We start from the raw sequence: 20,789 nt of genomic DNA, 5'->3' as shown, positions 1-20,789 counted from the left end.
TTTGTGGGTAAAAAGAAAAAACTAACTGTTTGCTTATATTTTGGTGTTTCTTTCTCAGATATTTGCCTACGCAGTTCAAGTGTTAATAGATTCGCTGTACTCCCACAACTTACCAGTAATGTTACAATCTTGAGTGTTACTCCATGCATACCACTTTCTATCCGATTCTCCTTTAGGCTACCATTCAAACCACGAGTGGAGTCCCAGGTTGCCAGCTAATAAGGAGAAAGAGAAATAAGACAGATGAGGAAAAAATAAGAACTTATCAGGTAGCAAGCCTCTAAACAACAGCTCTGTAATATATTTATTACAGGTAGAACAGAATAAAAACCAAGCATGAGAGCTGAAGTGTTTGTATTGAAGTATAGTGTTGTTTCCCTGCAATGATAATCATAACTGAGTCGCCAAATGCCTACCTTAATATGTAAACTGGTTGGATATTAAATTCCTATGTTTTCAACTACAAATGTATTGGCACACATACACAAAGAAAGTGGCAATAAGAATGAAGATGCAAGCAAAATGAATATGATGGGGATATTTTATGCACTTTGTGCTCATCATGTGGAAAATTTGAGAATAAAAACAAAACAGGTAAACAGAATTTCAAACCCATCACTTTGAGTTTGCGTCTCGAGTCTAAGATATTGCTTGACTTTAAAACTCTCATTCCACGCTATCAACTTTTTGAGCCACACCTCACGTCTGTGAGTCTGTGTTTGTTAAATTCTTAATCAGTGCTGCTAGCTGGACAAGAATTCTCAAGGATCCGATGTGTCATTTGGAGTGGTCTTTGAGATTTGAGCTGACAGGACAAGAATGGTAGCCCACGGTCAGACAACAGACCTTTTTTGCCCACAGCACATCGAGCTCCAGCGAAAACATTAAAAAAGCAGTATGCTATAGAAAGTATGCAAAAGTCACTCATACTATAGTTTTGTTAGATTAGTCTATTTAAAATATAGTAAAGCATATATGAGTTTTATTTTATTCCAACATTTATTTTAAATCATTATTTTAGCTTTATATTTTTTTTAAATTTCAAAGAAGATTTTTTTTTTAAATGTTTTTAAGCATTTAGTTAGCTTATTCCACCAAACCTCGCTCAGTGGATGCTGAGCCAGCAGATGATAACACTATAATGAACACAAATGTAACTGGCAAATGTTATGCCAAAGAAAACTGTCACATGCTGAACAGACAGTGAGACCCTTTGCAATCCAGGCCCATCTGTGCGCTCAAATCAAAAAGATTTTGAAACTCTTCCTCAGTTGTTTGATCATTGTCCAAACTGCGACATAGAACATGTGAGCACCAATGGTCTTTCTCTGTTTTATATAAACATACATAAGGCGTGTTTGAGTATTAAAATATGATTATATTAGTGTAAGAAAGTGTGCGTTAATAATCTTATGTTAGGTGTTATTTTGTAGCTGTTGTCTATTGTTCTTGCAATGTTCTGTTTGACTAAATGTTTTATAAGAAAAACAAAATGAAGAAAAAAGTTACTTACACCATTCACAAATGCAAACTTAAAATTACAAACAACAACACCATCAAGAGAAAGCAACAATTACTGCAGACAAATAAGGGAGCAACAAAAGCATTCATCTGTGAATAAAAAGCAAGTATCTGAGGCAATCACAGAGGCTTTGATAAAACATCACAAGTGCATTTCATTATCAGCTGGATCTTTTGTTCTTCACAGCCCATCTGCAGAGCATGCAAGTTTACAAATTCTCATTGCTATGTATAGCTTTACTGCAAAATGATCGATGAAATGAATCATGCTTGTAGCACACCAGCTTCTGTTGGTATGTGAACAGTTTTCTCCTCCTGCAGGATTCCACTAATGAATTGTGACTTCTAAGCACAGTCAAGGATCATGGATGACTGTTTGTGTTTAGTCACATATGCGTGACTAAAATGTCATCTCTTGCATTAAATCATGTTTTGTTACAAATATATGAACCTTACAAAGGTTATGAGCATAGCTCTGAAAGCATGTATTCAACACTTCTACTGTAATAGTCAACTTGTTCAAGTTCATGGTGGATAACGGTGGATCAAAGATGGATCAAAGATGGATCAGACTTGTTCGAGTCCATCAGTCCACACCCTATCTCCAGTTCATGTTTTGAGACACCCCCCTAAGCCTCTTTCTTTCTGAGATGCACCAGTCAAACTCACATTTGTCCATTTGTCTCGCATCCAACATGCTGAGTGGGAGACAGACGTTATTCGCCTCATATATAAGTGGTAATAATGCTTTGGATCATCGGAGTATACAACTGGCTTGCATGTTTGTGTTTCTAAGTGTGTGCTGGGGCAAAATGTCAGTCTGCATTGCTTGCTTCACAGGGGTCTATTTTCTCCATGAGCAGCTTTGCCCTCAGTGAAAAACACTGAGCAATCTGTGCTCTGTAAACTGAAGAACACTAAAGAGGAACACTTCTACTTCACAGAGCTTTGCACACCAGCATGCCACCAGGAAGGTCACAAACAATATATATGGCAAAGCCACACTCCGTGCATCTGAAAGAGTAACAAATGAATGAACACACAGTGGCCTTTGATTACCAGCTTTGAAAAGTCACTTGTAGGTTAAAAATTGCTTTACTAGAACATAATAATGCAATCTGTCTGCAACAAATAAAGGAAATGTGATGAAATTTCCGAGGACGTGACAGTGAAAAAGGATGGGTATTTATGTCAAGAGAGGATGTATTACAAAAAAATGTTTTTTTGTTGTTTAATTTTTGTTGTTTAATGTGAAATGACTTTTTCCCTGCTCCTTCGAGCTCTTCCTTTGATTAGGGTTTAACTTTTTCTAAAGTCTTTGCATCGCTAAGCATTTAGTCACACGTTACAGGACTTTTGAATGAATGAACAAATCTTCTATCTGAGGCTAATGTTCACCTTGTAAATATAATTTTTTTGCTAATTTCATTTTGGACTGCAGATCTTATGAACTTATGAAGGAAGTCCGATCCCTATTCAGTCTATGGGAGGAAATCCAAGAATTCACGGGGAATAAATTCCACAAAGAAACAACTGGGAAAATTACGATGTCGCTGAGGGAAACAAATCTTAATTAAGAGTGTCTTGTTAAATGTAACAACGCTTTAATTTGACAATGAGGTACATGTTTGCTCTAATAAAAAGTTCAAGTAGGGCACACACATCTCTGAAAATGTCACGCAATTTCTGCCTCATTCTCGAGGAGAGGCTATGTTGATAGTCAAGTGTATGTCAAGTATGTGAGAAGACAGAAAGCACAGCTGCTACTGAAGTATGAATTCATAGATTGAAGCATAAATAAAGCTGAAAATAATCAGTAAAACCATTTCAAATAGTTAAAATTGATATGTATTTTTTGACAACACTGTATCTAATTTCATGAATAGACACCAAAGAGAATTATAATACTATATGAAGGTGAGCCATAGATGTTTCTTTGCATAATAATAAGGTAGTACTAACCACTTTTTAGTACTAACCTCCCATTTCAAGTTTTTTTATGATACAACAATACAATTATGTGAAAAAATAAAGATCAACCTAACCTGCTTCCTGTGAATGGATTTCTCCTGAACGGCAATTGAACAAACTAAGATGATGGTTTATACCAACGGCAATTTTTAATCGCGATGATATGTACTTTTCTTAGAAGACCTCTCCTACAATTTTAAAGCAGTCCTTTTACTTGTGCTATTTATTTAAGTTCAAACAAAGTCACATGTGTTAAATTATTTGGAAGGTGTATGCTTTGTTTGGAGGATATTGTGCAAATGAGAATGCTCTAAACCATTTAAAAAGTCACAACAAAAACAGGCTGCTATTTAGCTAATGGTCATGATGCTCAATAGATTTAAATAATCATCTGTAATATTGCTCAGTAAATGCCAATGACTATTGGAAAACAACAAAAGGATGGCAGTCAGACAGCTCTCCTTTCACAGCGCCACTACTGTCTCAATTATTGGATGGTCTAAAAAAACTAACAGAGAGCATTTGGTTCCATTTTATGGAAACTTTTAAATGTTCATCATTATGGACAGGGAACTACAGTTTGAGCCAGTTGCAGCTATTCTGCTTGTCCTTTTTGCTAGTTTAGTGAGCCAAGTGCTTACATATTGACAAGCTCATCATACAAGAAAGCTTCTTATTGACCCACAATCTTTGTGTGACTCATCATATGAGTATGCCTACCCCAGTCACTGCTTGTGTCAGGTGAGCCTTTCTAGATGTCCTTGAATCAACCGTTCTTATTAAATACATTTAATGCCATACTGTAGTACTGTGCAAAAGTATTAAGTCACCCCTAATTTCTATTTATTTTTTTGCTTTATGACGCATGACCTGAGAGATGTATCTGGGTCTTCAGTTAATTCATCTTCTGTTCATTGAAGCCTTATCAGAAATGGTCTAAGTGAAATTGTGGCTGTTATGCAGCCAAGTTATGAACAAACAGAAACAAAGAGAAAGGCTGAAATGTGCCAGATTACACATAAACTGGGCGGGAAATAAGCGGCGACAGGTGTTGAATCCAAACTTGATTCAAATTGTCCTCAATATGTACAGAGGAGCTCAGGACAGACGTCTAGTAGGAAAGTGCTGTCAGATATTGATTCACCACATGTTATCATCAAGAAAGTTTCAGATTGGCAACAGCTTCATTTTTCAGGATGATAATGATCCCATAAACACTGCCAGTGTAGGAAAAGCATGCTGGGATAGGAAAGCGCATAATAGAACGCTATCAGTCAGAAGTCTGGAGAATTCCACCTGCGTCCTTAAAGAAACGACATCTGTGACAAGGACTAAAGGTGGTCAAACCAAATACTGACTGAAATTTTGCCTTAGATACCATATTCCCATTTTTTAAAAAAAGTCCATCAATCCATTTTCTTCAGCGCATCAGATTCAGGGGCTGGAGCCTATCCTAGAAGACTATTTTAGAGGGGGGTACACCCTGGAAAGATTGCTAGTCTGTTGCAAGGCTAAAAAAATGCACCAAAACTGTTTGATTTCTGTTATTAAAATACTGCTCCAAAAACTTGGTGCTTCCTACTTTTTATACATTTAGTTGATTTGATTTGATTTGATATACCTTTATTAGTCCCACAAGGGGAAATTTTATAAGGCTGCCGACCTATTGCACGCAATGGCGGCGCCATCTTACCCTCCGACCATACATATATTACAATATAATATATATAATATATAAATAACAAAATGTAAATGTAAATAATTTAATGGATAAAAAACACACTGTGTCAGAGCACACAATAAAAGTCACAGGGTAATTGAAGCTGCACTGGTTATTGTAGCTGCAATTCACATTTCAAAATTTAAGAAAGGTAAATTGATAGAGCAAGCTAATAGCATTTGTAATTATATACTGCCATTCAACTCAAAACCCAAACAGATGTTAATGCACCAGTGCCCTGACAGTACCGACAAGAGTTATCCCGGCTGCAAAAGTTTCTCTGTAATAAGTACTCACACATGTGTTGTCATGATTTGTCTGTACAAATGGACACAATACTTATTTATTTTTAATGTTCCATTTTACCTTCTCCATCCCAGAGGAAAACACTGGAGTGGGACTGGCTCTGTTATCTCTAATCATCAGCACTACAGTGAAAAATAAGCTAGCCATTTAAATTAGCCAAGAAAAGAGACATCTTATCTGTCCTGATATACTAAAAATGAGGTTGGCAGACATGGTGCCAGTCTATCACTCTAACCTCTAATAAGCAACATGAAGCAGGATTTAGTCTGTAAAACTGTGTCAGACAGTGGAAAAAAAATAAATGAAGGGGAATAGAAACGAACAAAACGGAAAAGGAAGAAGAAATACAAAATGAAAATGAGTTCACCCCATTTCTGAATAGAAATCATTGCCTTAAGAAAACCAGAAGTAAAATAAAAGCACTCAGTGATCAGTTTTTCTCCCTGTTATTTGCTATTCATGCATTTATACTAAGACTTTTAATACAATGTACAGTGTGTGCCACAGTAGTTTGATGAGTGCAGTTATTCAAGCAGCAGTATAACCCTTCCTCTCTTTTTATATGAATTATTATAGTAAACGACTACATACAAAAGGTGAAGAAAGGCAGATCCATTGAGTCACTGTATACAGTGTCGACTTTAAAAATACTGTGAACATATGATGGTGTGACATGCAAATTTGCAGGCTAACGTAAAACGTAGGGCACTGGTTCGGTTTTCAACTCATTAAATTTACTGAAAAGTGAACAAAGAGCAGATGATTTTGCACATTTAAAATCATATCACCGGTTATAAGGGTGTTAACATTTGTTCAGTATTATTTTTATGATGGATTGAAGCATGTAAGAGAAAATACATTCAGGGATGAAGAGAATATCATCCACTTTTCATCCAATTATTTGAGACTCTCAGAAGGATTTACTTTTGTCAGCACAGTGTGGCAGTCAGACAAGCATAAGTGGGTACAGACAGTTTTAATGCTTTTCTTTTATGCAGACACTTGTGAGAAAAGGCAATTTGCACATGATAACAGTTGCACAAGTTACAGGATTACAATGCTTCTGTGATTTATTTATTTCTGACTATGCAACTTTACCAAACTAAATAAATTGGATATGGTTAATGGAGCTTCAGTAAGCTGTTAATTTATCAATCAATTGTCAACTGAGGATTTTCAGCATTAACAGGTGTCTGGCACTGCTTACAGGGGCCTGTGATTGAACGTATGTAAAAAAAACAAAACTTAATTATTACTTTCCATATGTAATAATTATCTGGTGAGACCACAGACCCAGCAAAAATAATTAATTTAAATTGGCCCAGAAGTACATTATGATATAATATTTAAAATAAAGGTTACCTAATTTGCGTTTTAGTTTGTGAAATGATCTTTATCCACCTGTGGGTTAAAACCAAAGTAGGTACAGGAGATTGGAAAACCAGCACAGGAGCCAGAAAGTGAGTTTCCCGAAGCTAGACATCTCAGAGCCTGGCAAATGAATCGCTAGATCAACAGCCCTATCAACCCCCTGTAGATCTATTGTTGGAAAGAGAGACGTGCCCTTTAGAGACTATTTAATGTCATTTCTGCCTCATGGGTCTATGAGAAATAGGGTTGAGGATGAATAAATCAGCGATCAATAAATGCCTGCTTTTTAGATGGCCGTGCAACAAGCCACATTAGAGCTCATGTGAACCTACTATCTACTATCATGAATATCAAAAGTCACAACATTAAAGGGTGATTTTATCCAGACTAAGCGACTGATTTAACAAAGGGAAATACACCTGGATCCCTGGTGTCTAAGCTTGGCTTGGTCAATGCAACGTTGCCAGATTTGGCCGGATTATGAGCGCACAGACTCGGTCTGATATGGTGCAAAGACTGCTCCAGTTAGCAGCACTTGGGTAGGTTTTAGGAAAGTGTTGGCAACCAGAAGTGTTAACATGTACTTTCTTCTGAATCTGGTGCATTTTTACTTAAATCTGCCAAGAAGCTAGTCGCCAGACATACCAGATTATAACTGCTGATGAAAAAGTCGTTTTAGTATCCTGGGGAGGAGTTTAAAAGATGCATGTACTGTACTGTAATAACCAGCCAAATTACCAGATTCAGTAAATGCTGTGCATTTACATTGTAGCAAACTGAACTACTGTTAGGACTCAAAACGTTTTTAGATTAAAGTATGTTCGTAATACCTTCTAGCTTGGAATCTAGCTCCCAACAAACATTTCTTAGGCCGCCATATCATAGATTATTTTCATTGCAAAATAGGACAGTTAGGAACAGTGTCAACGGGAACATCAGCACTAGCTGCTGCATGTTATAGTTCCATGACTAACACTGCAACCATAAAATTAAATGAAGATAATTCAAAGCAGCCCTTTTAAGAGACTATCAAGCAGATATACAGTAATATTTAATGTAGGGTAATATTTTTAGTTTAAGTGTGTTAAAAAGTGGTTCCGAATAGAACATTAACACCAGCGCTGTTGCTGTAGACACATTCGCGAATAACTACTGCATGATACATGCAAGATAGTGGCTTGAAGGAATAATTACATTCAAATGAATTGACTTTTCTCTATGAGAGCTTCGTGTAAGCTGGAAGTCATTAGCAATATCTGCTTATAGACGAGCTGACACATCAATAAGAGCAAACTGAAAAACCAAAACAACAACAACAACAGCATCGATCACTCTGCATCAGTTCTAGATGGTGGAGAAAACTCACAGTAGCCATCCAGGAAATAGTATTTCAGTCTTCATTACAGTTTCTAACCAGAAAGACGCCTCATCTAAGACCTATCAGGCTGGGAAGAAAATGGACTGAATGCAGATAAATGATGATGGAAAGGGAGGAAACCAGGGCTGAAAAATGAGCAGAAAGGGTTAGTGAAGAAGGGAAGAAGTGACCAGAGTGAGGGAAGGATGAGCAGGATGGGAAATGAGAAGAAAGGATAAAAGGGAAGTAAAAGGGACAGAATGGGGATGGCTGGCAAGGGTGGAGAGGGGTTGGCATGGACTCACTTTTACACCCAACTTGGGAAAGAAAAAGTACAGCAAAAACAGGAACCTGCATCATATTGCAGAGGCATTCTAGTGTGGTATAATAATTAGTGTCGTACAGAAAGAGAGTGGAGTGGTAGATGAATTCATGTCTGTTTTCTCAGAGTAAATGGTTCTGCCAGCTAGTGAACACACCGGGTAATGAACAGCAGCACTGAATGCAGCTGGCACCCCATTATCTGACCTTGCTGTCCCCATTATCTGGCCTTGCTGTCCCCTTGTGCCTCTAATGATTTTGAGATATAAGCGTCCACATGTTAGCTTGCTCTCTGGCCTCTGTTCTATGTTTGCCTGGCTGTATGCTTGAAGGTTTCTGAGATTCAACAAGGATCTCAGACAGATAAACAGGCTGTACAGTACATGTTTATTATGGAGTGCACAGTGTGTATATATGTTCCTCTGGGTGTCTGTCCTCCTAGCTAATGCTAATGACCACATTATGATGAATTGGCTCCATGATTTCTGTTAGGCTGAGTGGTGATTAAATCTTCATTACCGCTTCTGGTCAGTCCTGCTCTACATAGATTGCCAAGAAACTCAATTCCTCTTCATTCAAGAAGAAGCCCCTGACTGAATCAGGACAAACAGCGACAAACAAATTACAGCTAAGAAAGAAGAGCACAAATAATGCTCTCAATCTCTCACTTCAGCTCTACACCGTCACAAAGATCAAACAAGTTTTGCAGTAAAAAGTCCAAAATCAACTTACAGAGCCTGATGGAAAACAGGCAAATGTCTGTGTCCATCATGAGAGATGATGTGTTTTAATAATAACTCTAATAATAAAAGTATATTCACACACACACACACACACACACACACACACTTTTTATTTGAATTCTTGGATCGTAGAACAAGCCAAGATGGTTGGTGTGATGAAATGGATGACTATAGGAAAAAGAGCAGTTTAATTCCAGAGCTCCAGTAGAGGGCACCCAAATACCTGGCACCTAATTGACAAGTAGTTAATCCCTGTGACCTCAGCTTTCAGGGGTTTGCGTACAGATGAGTATCTGCCCTGCATGTAAGTTCATTTAATTCACCTCCTGAACCAAGAAATAACATTTAACTTCAGGGCTTTGAACCAAAGAATAAAGATTGGGAAGTGACGATACAAAACCAAAAGACAAGTGGACAGCTTCGATGGAATATTTCCTCTAGCAAAAACCCCCAAAGGACCTTTAAGATATCTGATAAAAAGGTTTACCAAGTTTTGATTCTCATGGACACATATCCTAGAGGGTCCTCGCTGGTAATAAGTTAGCCACAACTGTTACGTGCGATAAATAAACATTTACAGAAAATAAACTGTCAGGACAACAGTTTTCCTTGTTCTGAAATTGACTGCCTAAATATAGGTGATTTGAAAAGGGGCATTTGCATGATGACAGTTTAATTTTAGTTACATTTCTCTACAGCCCTCAACTAAGTAAACACCCAGCACTATTCCAATGAACTAGCTTGTGTTCTAATGTATAGAATATATGATGTTGTGAAAAGAAAATGTTGCAAAATCCAATATATTATTCTGTATAATATATTATATGCTTACTTATGGATATGAAAAGGAGAACACATGTCCTAATAAATCTGATTCTGTGTCTCTGTTCTTTTTCCTTTTGCTTTACTGTCACAACTTGCAAAAAAATTGCCAAGTGTTTGGTACATTTTCCAGGACTCAAGAGACAAGTACAATAAGTATACATAAAATTTTCCAGACTGACCCGTTTCACATCTTTCCCAAATGTCTCGCTGTAGCTGGTCCCAAGAATCTCAAACTGTACATGAGAATTAGAGCCTTCGGCACGGAAATCCATCAGTCCAGTCAGGCCACTTATCCGCCCCTGTTGAAACAACAGCTGAATGTATTAAATGTGTGAGATGTTATGAAAAAGAAAGGGAAGAAGCAGCGGTAAGTTCTGTGAGGTGTGTGCTTGTGTCTACGATCTACAGGTATTGGAAAAAAATAATAACAATAACAACAAATAGCCTACACATATTCTATTACACAAAATAAATATCTTTGCACATAATATTTTCATCAAAATTTAGTTACATTAAACAATTGGTTTATTTATTTAACTTGCTTTATAGAATAGGCTCTGTAGAGAAAAAAATCAACTACTTTTAAAATAAAAAGTCGTTTAACGAAAGCTCAGATGGAGCTTTGTTGCACAGAACTGTATAAATTTAGAGTTTTGTTTACCATCCTTCATTCCATAAAATGTATGCAACTTCTAAGATGATAAGCCTTAACCTATGAATTCCATTCCAAAAGACCTTTAGGTACAGTAGGAGGTTATCAAAAACAATTTAGAAAAGTTCAGCCAAACGTTGAGTTGTTGTGAAGCTCTAACCAGTCAAAACGCTGTATGCATTTTAGAAAGAAGCTTAAAGTGTAAGAGAAAATTTAGTTCACTTAAATCATGTCATGTGAATGACATAACATAACAATATGATAGCCGCTACAGTGAACACCATTTTTCTTTGCCGTTTTGTCATGCTCAACTTGGTCATTTCCTCTCACACTTAAGATTAAACCAGCATGACTCTCTGCAACAATGAAAAATTCCATTATCAGATTGAAATGGATGACATCGAGCCACTTTCTGCTATAATACGCCTTATTTCAATGAGGGAACAGAGACGGCTGTACGAGCAAAGGCGTCAAAGCCCAGAATCTTCCACAAAATAAAAACTGGTTTCATTTTAAAAATAACTGAATAGTTCATTGCACCATTCTGTCTTTTGAGTGTAAAAATCCCCTTTATAGATGCTAATGCTTCTCATAAATTCTTCATTATGCATTTCAGACTCTTAGTCATCTGTGACAAAAAAATACTCCATAAACAACTGCTATTAGAAGAAGAAAAACTAGAAGGAAACAGCAGGGTCTATATTAAAAACAAACCAAAACCAAACAAAAAGCAACAGTGACTTCAATCCCAAATACCTTTTGAATAGTGTCCAACATAGACCATCCTCCATTCCATGGCTTGGTAGACTTCCTCATGCAGTTAAGGCTGGCCATACTGTGCCACTTCCTGTCCTCAAGCTTCCTATAGAAGGCGTTTGCCAGCATCAATACGCTATCATACAAGTAGAGATTGGACACCTGATGAGGGAAAACAATAAAATAAAATAAAAAAATATTCTTGGTTTCTTCTTTGTGACACAGAACAGCACACAAACTCAGCATACCGCCAAGAAAACAAATATTAGTTTTCAGGACTGCAGGAAATATCACAGTGTCTCGGTACTGAAACTCAAAGCAGTGGCACACAAGTAAAAAGTATTTGTTTTTCATTCTGGTGAGGTGGGCTGTAAAAAAAGAAAAAGGAAATATTGTTGGTGAATAATAAACTCTTGCTTCTTTTGTCTGACAGTGGGACACCACAATTATACTCCCTTGCAGATGTGCACATGGACATATTATGCTATGCTCTTTTCTGCTTTGAATCCACAGCCATACAAGAAACTGGAGGATGCCCACACATTGCCTCTACGCCTTTTGATGATGACAAGACTTTCGACAGTTGGACCTCTTTTTGGTGATGAAAAGAAGACCGGGTTGCTTACTTCTTTCATGACTGTCCAAATTTATGTTTGCAGGAAGCTTTCTACTTGAGCACTCAAGCTGATTTGCTGAAAAATGATGGTATTTGACTTTTTCCATTTGTGAAACAATTTCCATGAAACACTCAGGAGGCGAAGGTCATGATGCCACTGCAGTCTGACGCCAAAACAACAATTGTTTCTGCTTCGGTAATCACATGCCTAATGAATTCAGTGTCCCATTCAATTGCAGTGTGTCGTGTGAGGAATCATGTCAAATGCTTGCTGTTATAGTGTGACAGTGGATTTGATAGCTCCTCTAGGTCAAGTCAAGTCAAATCCTCCCACAGCAGAATATCCAGAGAGGCAATAGTAGCTGCCACTCCAAGCAGCGGCTTCTCTGTGGTAAGACATCATGTAAGTTAACTCCCCAAGGTCACCGAGTCAGAAGCTAAGTCCAGGTGAGATGCAGCTTGATATCTCTGGATTTCTAAGGTTACACCACAGCTGAAGCATTGAAAAAGGGCTTATTAGTACAGTAAAGCACTGTACTTTACTCACTGTTTAACAATTCTGATGAATGCTTAAACGGCCATTACCCGTTATTTAACCCTCTTTCATGTGAATTATTGAGGACTGTGGGTGCACACACCACATGGTTTTGCCATCTGTCTGGAGTACGGATAAAAAGGAATGTGAACATTTCAATAGCGCTACAGGGAGCGCAGCCATTTCACTCCAGATGGATTGATCAAAAGTGTGAGAGGTGTAAGGAGCCACTCTTAACTCTGCATTGAAAGCAATACGTGGCTGGGTGAGTGAGGTTACTTTAAAGACTCAAAGAAGAAAATGACATTGTGTAAGGAAGACAAGAAAGCCAAACGGCGAGTCTTCTACACTGACCCTTCTTGTCACTGATTGAATTTACCTTTCCTCTGGTTGATGGTTGATAAATCCTTAATACGAATCAAAGGCAGCAGAATTTTTAGAGCATACCTTTTACTACAGAAGCCTTTATTAAGCTTGCAGTTTCAGATTTTATTAACAAGTAATGCACTGATTTCGGGTTTACAGTAATTTGGGTTCATTGCCACTTCATTTTATTTGCGTGTTATTAAAACAACCCTTTTCCTTCATTTAAAACAATAATTTGCTCTGTTCTGCCAGTTAGTCTCTAGACACACTAAGCTGCAGTCATTGATATTCATGGGCATTCATGTCCCTCATAATTATCGTACCAAGGGAGTTTAATATATATTCTGTTGCATGCATAATCAGTTAGTATTTGTATTCATTGGCACTTGGCAGATGCTTGTACTTTACACTATGGTTGCATGCGTACGCTGTACAGTCACTACAAATACCGGGGAAAATTTGTGTAAGTAATTACGTTCAAATCTTTATACAGGCAATTTGTGGTAAACACAAACCAGAAAAAAAACACATCTTGCTTCATTTATCTGTCACTGGTACTGGATGAAGTATATTAAATAAGTTTGTTGGTCCTGAAGCACACATTTATTATCTTAAAAGTATCCACAGCAAAATGTACAAGGCAAAAAAAATAAAGTTAACAAAAAAAAACAAGCATGAACTTGCTATCAGTCTAAAACCCACTGTGACAATGTCCATCACACTGCTACTATTGTGCATCTTTAAAGGCTCTTAAACTGTTAGCAGTCGGACGTACCGCCCACGGGACATTGGATGGTTTAGGGGACTAATAGGACTGCTAAGGGGTTAATTAAACACATGTGTTTCGAGCATGCTCAGTATTTTCATTGACAATGAAGGTTTAAGAGCAGAGATTTTTCTTTACCTGTTTTGTTACTTTTTCCTGATTAAAGGAAAAAAATAATAATAAAAGAAACCATCTCCACTAAAATCTGCTGAAATCGACTGCATTCAAATTGACAACAGGTACTTATAACCTTTTACAGTGACCCTCAAGCAAACGATAAGGAACCATTTAACACTCCAATATGCCACCAGTATTTGGTCTGGTTGTGCAAAATTACACACTTAATCACACTGAGAAAAAGGAAAAAAATAAGAGTGGTTGTTTATATAAATAAACACAGCATCAGTATGGGACCTAATAAATGTTTATACACAATATAGCAGAATGTATTCACATGTATGTTTGATTAAGGAATCACGTCAACCTTCCACTGTCTAAATTAAATAATAATTCACATGGCTTCAAATCATATTGCCTTAAGTGCATTTATGCAGTTTTTTATTCACCATTAAAATTTTTATAGATATTTTGTAGAATACCTGATATTGATAAGAATCTTCAGAGTCCTGATTTATGGAGCCAGACATTAGTATAATAGCCCTTTAACTTACTCTAAAGAGTATTTTTTTTTAAATTGTGTTTGTCATATTAAACAAGATTTAAAAAAAAGTTAATAGATTGTACTGCATTTGTTAAACAGTAACGTGCAAGTCAATATAGTCTGAGTGACAATCTTGTAAGGCTTCAAAAGTACATATTTCAGTATATTTTACCTCCAGGGACTGTAGATAGCCTTCCTGAGGGTCACAGAGCAGAGACGAGATGCGATGATTGTTCCTCATACAGCGAACATTGGTATCCCTCCACAACGGGAAGATCTGACGAATGATGGTCATTCGCCCCAGAGAGCTGTGAACTAACTCCATGATGTCTGCATCGCTCACCTCCTAAAGGTTAAAATGACAAAGCAGTTTAATTCCCCCTTTCCACTGAATACAAGTTATGAAAAGTCACATATTGTATTAGATTGTGACATTTGCACAATGTGAAATAATGAGATAAACTGTGGATTTTAGTGGAAATTTGAATAAGATAGAACTTTGGAGGGGCTTGACTTAAAAACGGATAAATGGTGAGGCTGAAATGTAAACTTATTTGGTCATCTTCATTTTAAGAATGTCAATTTTCTGTATCAATTTATAAATGTTTAATGTTTAACCAAAGCTTAATTCATCAAATACGTCTGTTAAATAAACCAAATTAATTAAGTTAATGTTTTTTTTTATTAAAAAAAAAACACAAAATATTTTAATAATTGTAGTCATTTCAAGATTTCAACGCCTTTTTTAGCAATTAAATACAGAGTTCATTTTCTACAAAACCTTCTTGTTTTGCCATTACAGAGTCAAATCAATGATCATTTGAAGTATATCCATCACAATAATAGTTCAGGTGACCCTTGGTCCTCTTCTATGGGGGATACTTGTGTGAAGCATCAGATCAATATTCATGAGACACTGAGCTGCCTACTAGTTTTCAGAGCCAGACAATCGTCAATGCTGAGGCAGACAATGAGTCTCCGGGGAAACACTGAGTTCATATGCCATCTGACAATAAAGCTGTGAGGTTTTGTCGGGTCAAGACTCAAGTATCCCCAGGTCCCTCACCAAACACCCCTCAATACATGCTCTTTATCAGTTTTCCTAATCAGACATTTTGATCTACCTCTTTTGCATTGACCTCCCTAAATTATTTTTCTCCTGCTGGTTTCTGTCCAGACTCAGTGTTCATTTCTCAGGGACTCTGTCATTGTATAGGCCCTTTCTTCTTTCAGCCTAATGTGGTTTTCAATCTCTTATTATCTTCCCATCACTCCTAATAAGTCTTTCTTTGTACCTTTACCTTACTTTACCTGACCATCAGTCTTGTTCCTTCACTACAAATTGTCAGTCCAAATCTGCCTTTTTACAAACTGCCTTTTGCTTTTCAACACTGTTCTTCTTACATATATCTTAAGTCAAAAATACATATTGTAAAAACGCAATGTGGTGAGCACGCTGAACTTTTTTCTTTTGTCAATTTCCCAAATATCTTTTGTCTCATTGGTGATTCTAGCTCATCTATTTCTTTCCTATGACTCTTTTTTTTTTTTTCAGACTCTTCACAGCCAGACAAGTGGAACTGATGAATATTCACGAGTTGCCAGGACACTTTAATCGGGAAAATTATGGTTCACAACATGGTTCACAGAAATGAGCTCTCCCATCCAAGTTAATAACTTTTAGTGTCACCTAGTCCAAGTATTCTGTCACCATCACATGTGACATTTATGTCATAACCTGACCTGGCTGTGACATTTCCCAATAGGACATGGCTCATGAAACATGTGCCTTTTAAACTTTGAGGAGAGATATTACACATATTTCAAGCAAGCGGACTGCAATGGTCATCTGAGGGATGGATTGAACCGTTAGAAGGGTTATTAATCTCAATGGGCCACTCTATGTGATTATAGTAGCCTGTAAGTCAAATTGCAATATTAATTCTGATGAAAAAAGATAATATACAAACTACTTTTAAACTCTACTGGTGTCACAAAATTACTTCAAGTTGTTAAAGCCCCTTCAAAATAACCCTATTAAATATTAGAAAAAGGGAATAAAGTATAGCAATGTTTCAACGACCAAAACATATTAATCAAATCAAGTCTATCTGACAGAAAGCCTAAATTATCCTCTTTGTGCTGCTCATTCTATGTTATTAATCCCTCACTAGAAATATATAAAAATTATAGCATTAATCTGACAATCATTTAATTAACAGTTAAGGTGCTCTTTTAAAGCTGCGGGTGACTAAGCTGAGAGGAAATAGGAGTTAGACATGAAGCGCAAAGCCCCGTGGTTATGATATTATTTTGAGGTGTTCTCGTCAATGAACACGCACACCTTTTTATGTCCTTTGAATACATATTTGAGGGAGAACAGCTCTCAGTAGCTAGACAGACGATAATATTATTATATTATGAAATGATCTAGTGATATACATGAATCATTGCTGCCCTGCGGTCATTTTATATTAGAAAAATAAAGGTAAACATCAGGAACACTGAAATCCAAAGAAGTCTTTGCTTATCTGTTACACATTGACCGATGTTATCAGAAACGGAGATTTCAATACATAAACATCTTCTTCTTATACATCAAAAAGAAGATATGATGATACTGTTGAGAAAATTGTACAAAATTGAAGATTTTCTAAATTAGATACAATCCTATCCTCCAAAAGCTGATCGTTAACTGTGATACCTGGAATCACACTAAATACTGTACTTTCACAAAGAAATAACTTATTTACTTGTGACAGCGACGAGAAACATATTACATTTATTTTCATCTATTTGAAAAATCATATGTAATCAAGCAAGCAGCATTACGATTATTTATTAACAATGTCGAGGACCGAATAACATTAGATATGTTATTATTTTAGGGTCACTATGTAGAGGGAATAATGTGGATAACATAGCTGTGCTTCAGTTAACTGCAGCAGTTTGTGAAGATCTAAGAGTTAAATCTTCAAATTGGTAAATTAGACCAATGATAACTAAACAAGGGTTATATTAGGCTTTATTAATAATGATTTCAAGCGCTGGCAGCAAAAAGTGATTTGCTAAATAAACCACAACAGCTTATTTAACCCCTTAGCAGTCCTATTAGTCCCCTAAACCATCCAATGTCCCGTGGGCGGTACGTCCGACTGCTAACAGTTTAATGACACTGTATCACTTCCTCAAGTAGATGAAAGCAGTTATTATTTTAAGCTGAGACATACCAACAAAGTTTTTTTTTAACTTTTTCAAAATAGTTGAGGATGCAAACACTAGGACATATGGTTGGACACATCATGTCATTTCTGCAGCTTTGGTGAGGAGTTATGGAAGCAGAGATTGCTTGAGTCATTATTGCATCTTTGCATGAGTTATTATTTAATGGTATAGTAATTCCATTAAAAAGGCTGATTAATTAGAACAGGTTATCAGAAATATGACATAAGGTGGGATGATATGTAAAGAGTAACAACGATGTATTTATTAATCTACTGTTTTGTTTTTTCATTATCATTTTTTTTTATAGGGTACTGCAGCTGTGTGAGCAATCCCATTACACAGACCATTGTTCACAAGGCCAGTAGGCCAAACTATAGGCACAGTGCAAGCCGGAATCATCACTTGTGGTAGTGCACGTTTCATTGCTATGATGGAACTTAAATTTCAGCCTGGAGGTGCTGTGTGTCTGTATGTAATTTCAACTGCCCATTTATTAACCCTGATGACATAAAACGTCTGTGGCTGTAACTGCTGTAACATTTAGATAAGGTACTTCATAAGGGAGGTCTCTTGTCTGGGGTCCTTTAGATTTATGACCATGGCACTGAATGTCTCCTGTAGTTATCATTTCTGGGTTAATAGATAATTTTTTGACATCCCAATTAGGTTTCTGCATGGATGCTCAACATGCTTAATGGTAAAAAGGGCTATAACATAAAATAGATAAATACATTATTATACAGCCTTTTGTACGAGAAATCTAATATTTGAAAATGTCTAACTAGGTCGGAAATTCAATAAATACAACCTGAGGTGAACAATAACGTGTCATTATTTAACAAAGATGAAGCCGAAATGCACAAACAGTGTGTGAAAAACAAAGTATAGTCCGTCATTCAAAAGCTTGTGCAATCAATCAGCATCGTTTTCTGTATGACTTTATCAATGCCTCACATCATTGTGGAGAGATTTTGGTCCTCTTTTATCTCTTTATGACATAGTTTGAGTTCGTTGAAGTTAGCAGGCATTCATTTATGCACAGTACTTTTAAGGTCCTGCAACAACATCTCAATCAGGCTGAGGTCTGAACTTTGACCGGGGCATTGCAATACGTCAATTTAAAAAAAAAAAAAAGTGATAAAAATGCAATTCATTTGTAGATACGGTGCTGTGGTTGGGGTCATTGTCCTGACGTATGAACCAATTTTGCCCAAGCTTTAGCTGTCAGACAGATGGCCTCACATCTGACTCTAGAGCAGTTTAGTATACAAAAAAAGTTAATGAGCCACTTAATGACTGAGAGGTGCCCAAGTCCTGTGGCTGTAAAGCAATCCCCAATCACCCTCTGACATTAGGATGAATTTGCCTGTGGAATTGCCTTGATTGCCTTGTTTTTCACAATGATCCTTCTTACTTTAGAACTTAAAACCCATCCCAGGTTTATGGGATTAATCAACCCCTTCTCAAGGACGACTGTAGATATCTTTCGTCTTTGCCATAATGCTAAAACATACCAAAACTTCTTTTGTCCTAGAAGTGATCACACTTGCTGATCATAAATTAAGTGGATGCATTTGATTAAAAACACTCATCTGCTGCTTTCCCTCTCTATGCATGTGCAGTAAGAGTATACTTAGTTTGCACACACTGTTTCTGCATTGTGGCTTAATTTTCGTTAATTAAATAATGACATGGTGTAGTAGTTCATATTTTGTATTTTTAAGTTGTATCTGACTAATTTTAAGACCTGCTGAAAAATAGATTTTATTTATTCTGCCATGATACATTAAACCTTAGAATTTGAAAAGGGTATTCTTTGTACCATAACTGTATATTTTTTATGTTGCAAGTGGCCTCTTTGGTAATCCACCTCCCAATCCCACAATCTTATGTAGTGGTGATTATGTCCTTAGAATAGAGTTTCCATCTCAGTTGCTTGATAGGCAGCTACTCGAGACATCAGTCACATTATGACTGTCTTCCCTGAATCTGTCTGTCACAGCAGGCACAACCACCTAATCCATCAAACATTCTCAAGTGTCACCGTCTTGGCCTTTGAAGGGAGAAAAAAAAAAAGAAACAACGACAAATCCTCCCAGGATGCACAATCCATCTGAGTCGACTAGACGGTGTCTGAGGCAGACAGCCTTCGGTGTGCTAGCAGCTGGAGCACCCTGGTTTAGTGGGTGGTTTAGCGAGACACCAATGCCTATCATCTCTTTGCCCTCGTGCTCACATCAAGTCCTATTGCACTTCTTGCACAACAATTTCAAAGCTTTTCACTTTTTTTTCTCTTGAAAGATTATGTTGTTAGTTCATTTGTGTTTTCAGCAACTTCCTTCATCCCAAGGGCTCATGATCTCTGTGCTATTCAAACCCACTCAACTGGCTGGAAAACACAGTCTAATCTAGAAACATTTGCAATTGAAGGATGGGCATATTTGGCTTCTCATTTGTAAAGATGTGATTAATTTTATTGTGCTATACAATACAATTCAAATCTTTAATTTTGACTGGTGTGAAAACCCAACAAGTAATCTGAAGATGGTCAACTTGGAGTGTAGAAAGGCAATTTTGTAGAATTTTTTTTAAAAAGAAACACATTAATTAATGACAAAAACAAGTACTTGTGGTGGCAACGATTATAATTTCTGTGTCTACGACTCTTAAAATTCTGCATTGCAAACCAGGGATATCAAAAAATTCTCCCTGCAAGCTTCTATTGCATTTTATGATTGACAGATTACATTCTTTGTGCCACATGCTCTTTGACTGTGTGAGGTCTAAAGCCTGGCAGAAGCACGAGTAGCTGATGGAGGCGGGCAAGCAGCGGTGAGCCTTATGATCACCTGGTTAAAATGTATGCCACAACTCTGTCATGACCAGCTGAATAGTACCAACTGTCTGCAGGGACTGATGGTGCATTCAGAGGAAAGATGTAACAGGCCTCTGTTATTTCCCCGCAGGATTTTGTGATTGCATCTAGTCAGGCTAAAAGGATTTTCAGATTTTGAGAGCAGGAAACAGTATCTAGATATACTGTAGCCATGTAGCAATGAGGATTACAGAATTCACCT

At 36.9% G+C, this 20,789-nt stretch overlaps 1 protein-coding gene across 2 annotated transcripts in view; it reads right to left on the bottom strand.

Moving 5' to 3' along the window:
- LOC102310064 (glutamate receptor ionotropic, delta-1) overlaps positions 1-20,789 on the bottom strand; it is a 92,194-nt gene that overhangs the window by 20,790 nt on the left and 50,615 nt on the right. For both annotated transcript variants that reach the window (XM_042225867.1, XM_005934497.2), the window contains exons 4-7: positions 14,660-14,833; positions 11,544-11,705; positions 10,315-10,434; positions 114-215 (exon numbers count right to left, since the gene is read on the bottom strand). In XM_042225867.1, coding sequence (XP_042081801.1) covers positions 114-215; positions 10,315-10,434; positions 11,544-11,705; positions 14,660-14,833 — 558 coding nt within the window. The remainder of the gene's footprint in view (positions 1-113; positions 216-10,314; positions 10,435-11,543; positions 11,706-14,659; positions 14,834-20,789) is intronic.

The sequence above is a fragment of the Haplochromis burtoni genome, unplaced genomic scaffold (assembly GCF_018398535.1).
Source record: "Haplochromis burtoni strain Fernald_Lab_line unplaced genomic scaffold, NCSU_Asbu1 Contig_186, whole genome shotgun sequence".
NCBI classification, from domain to species: Eukaryota; Metazoa; Chordata; class Actinopteri; order Cichliformes; family Cichlidae; genus Haplochromis; species Haplochromis burtoni.
The sequence above is the reverse complement of the archived record's forward strand: the minus strand, read 5'-3'. Positions and strand labels throughout refer to the sequence as shown.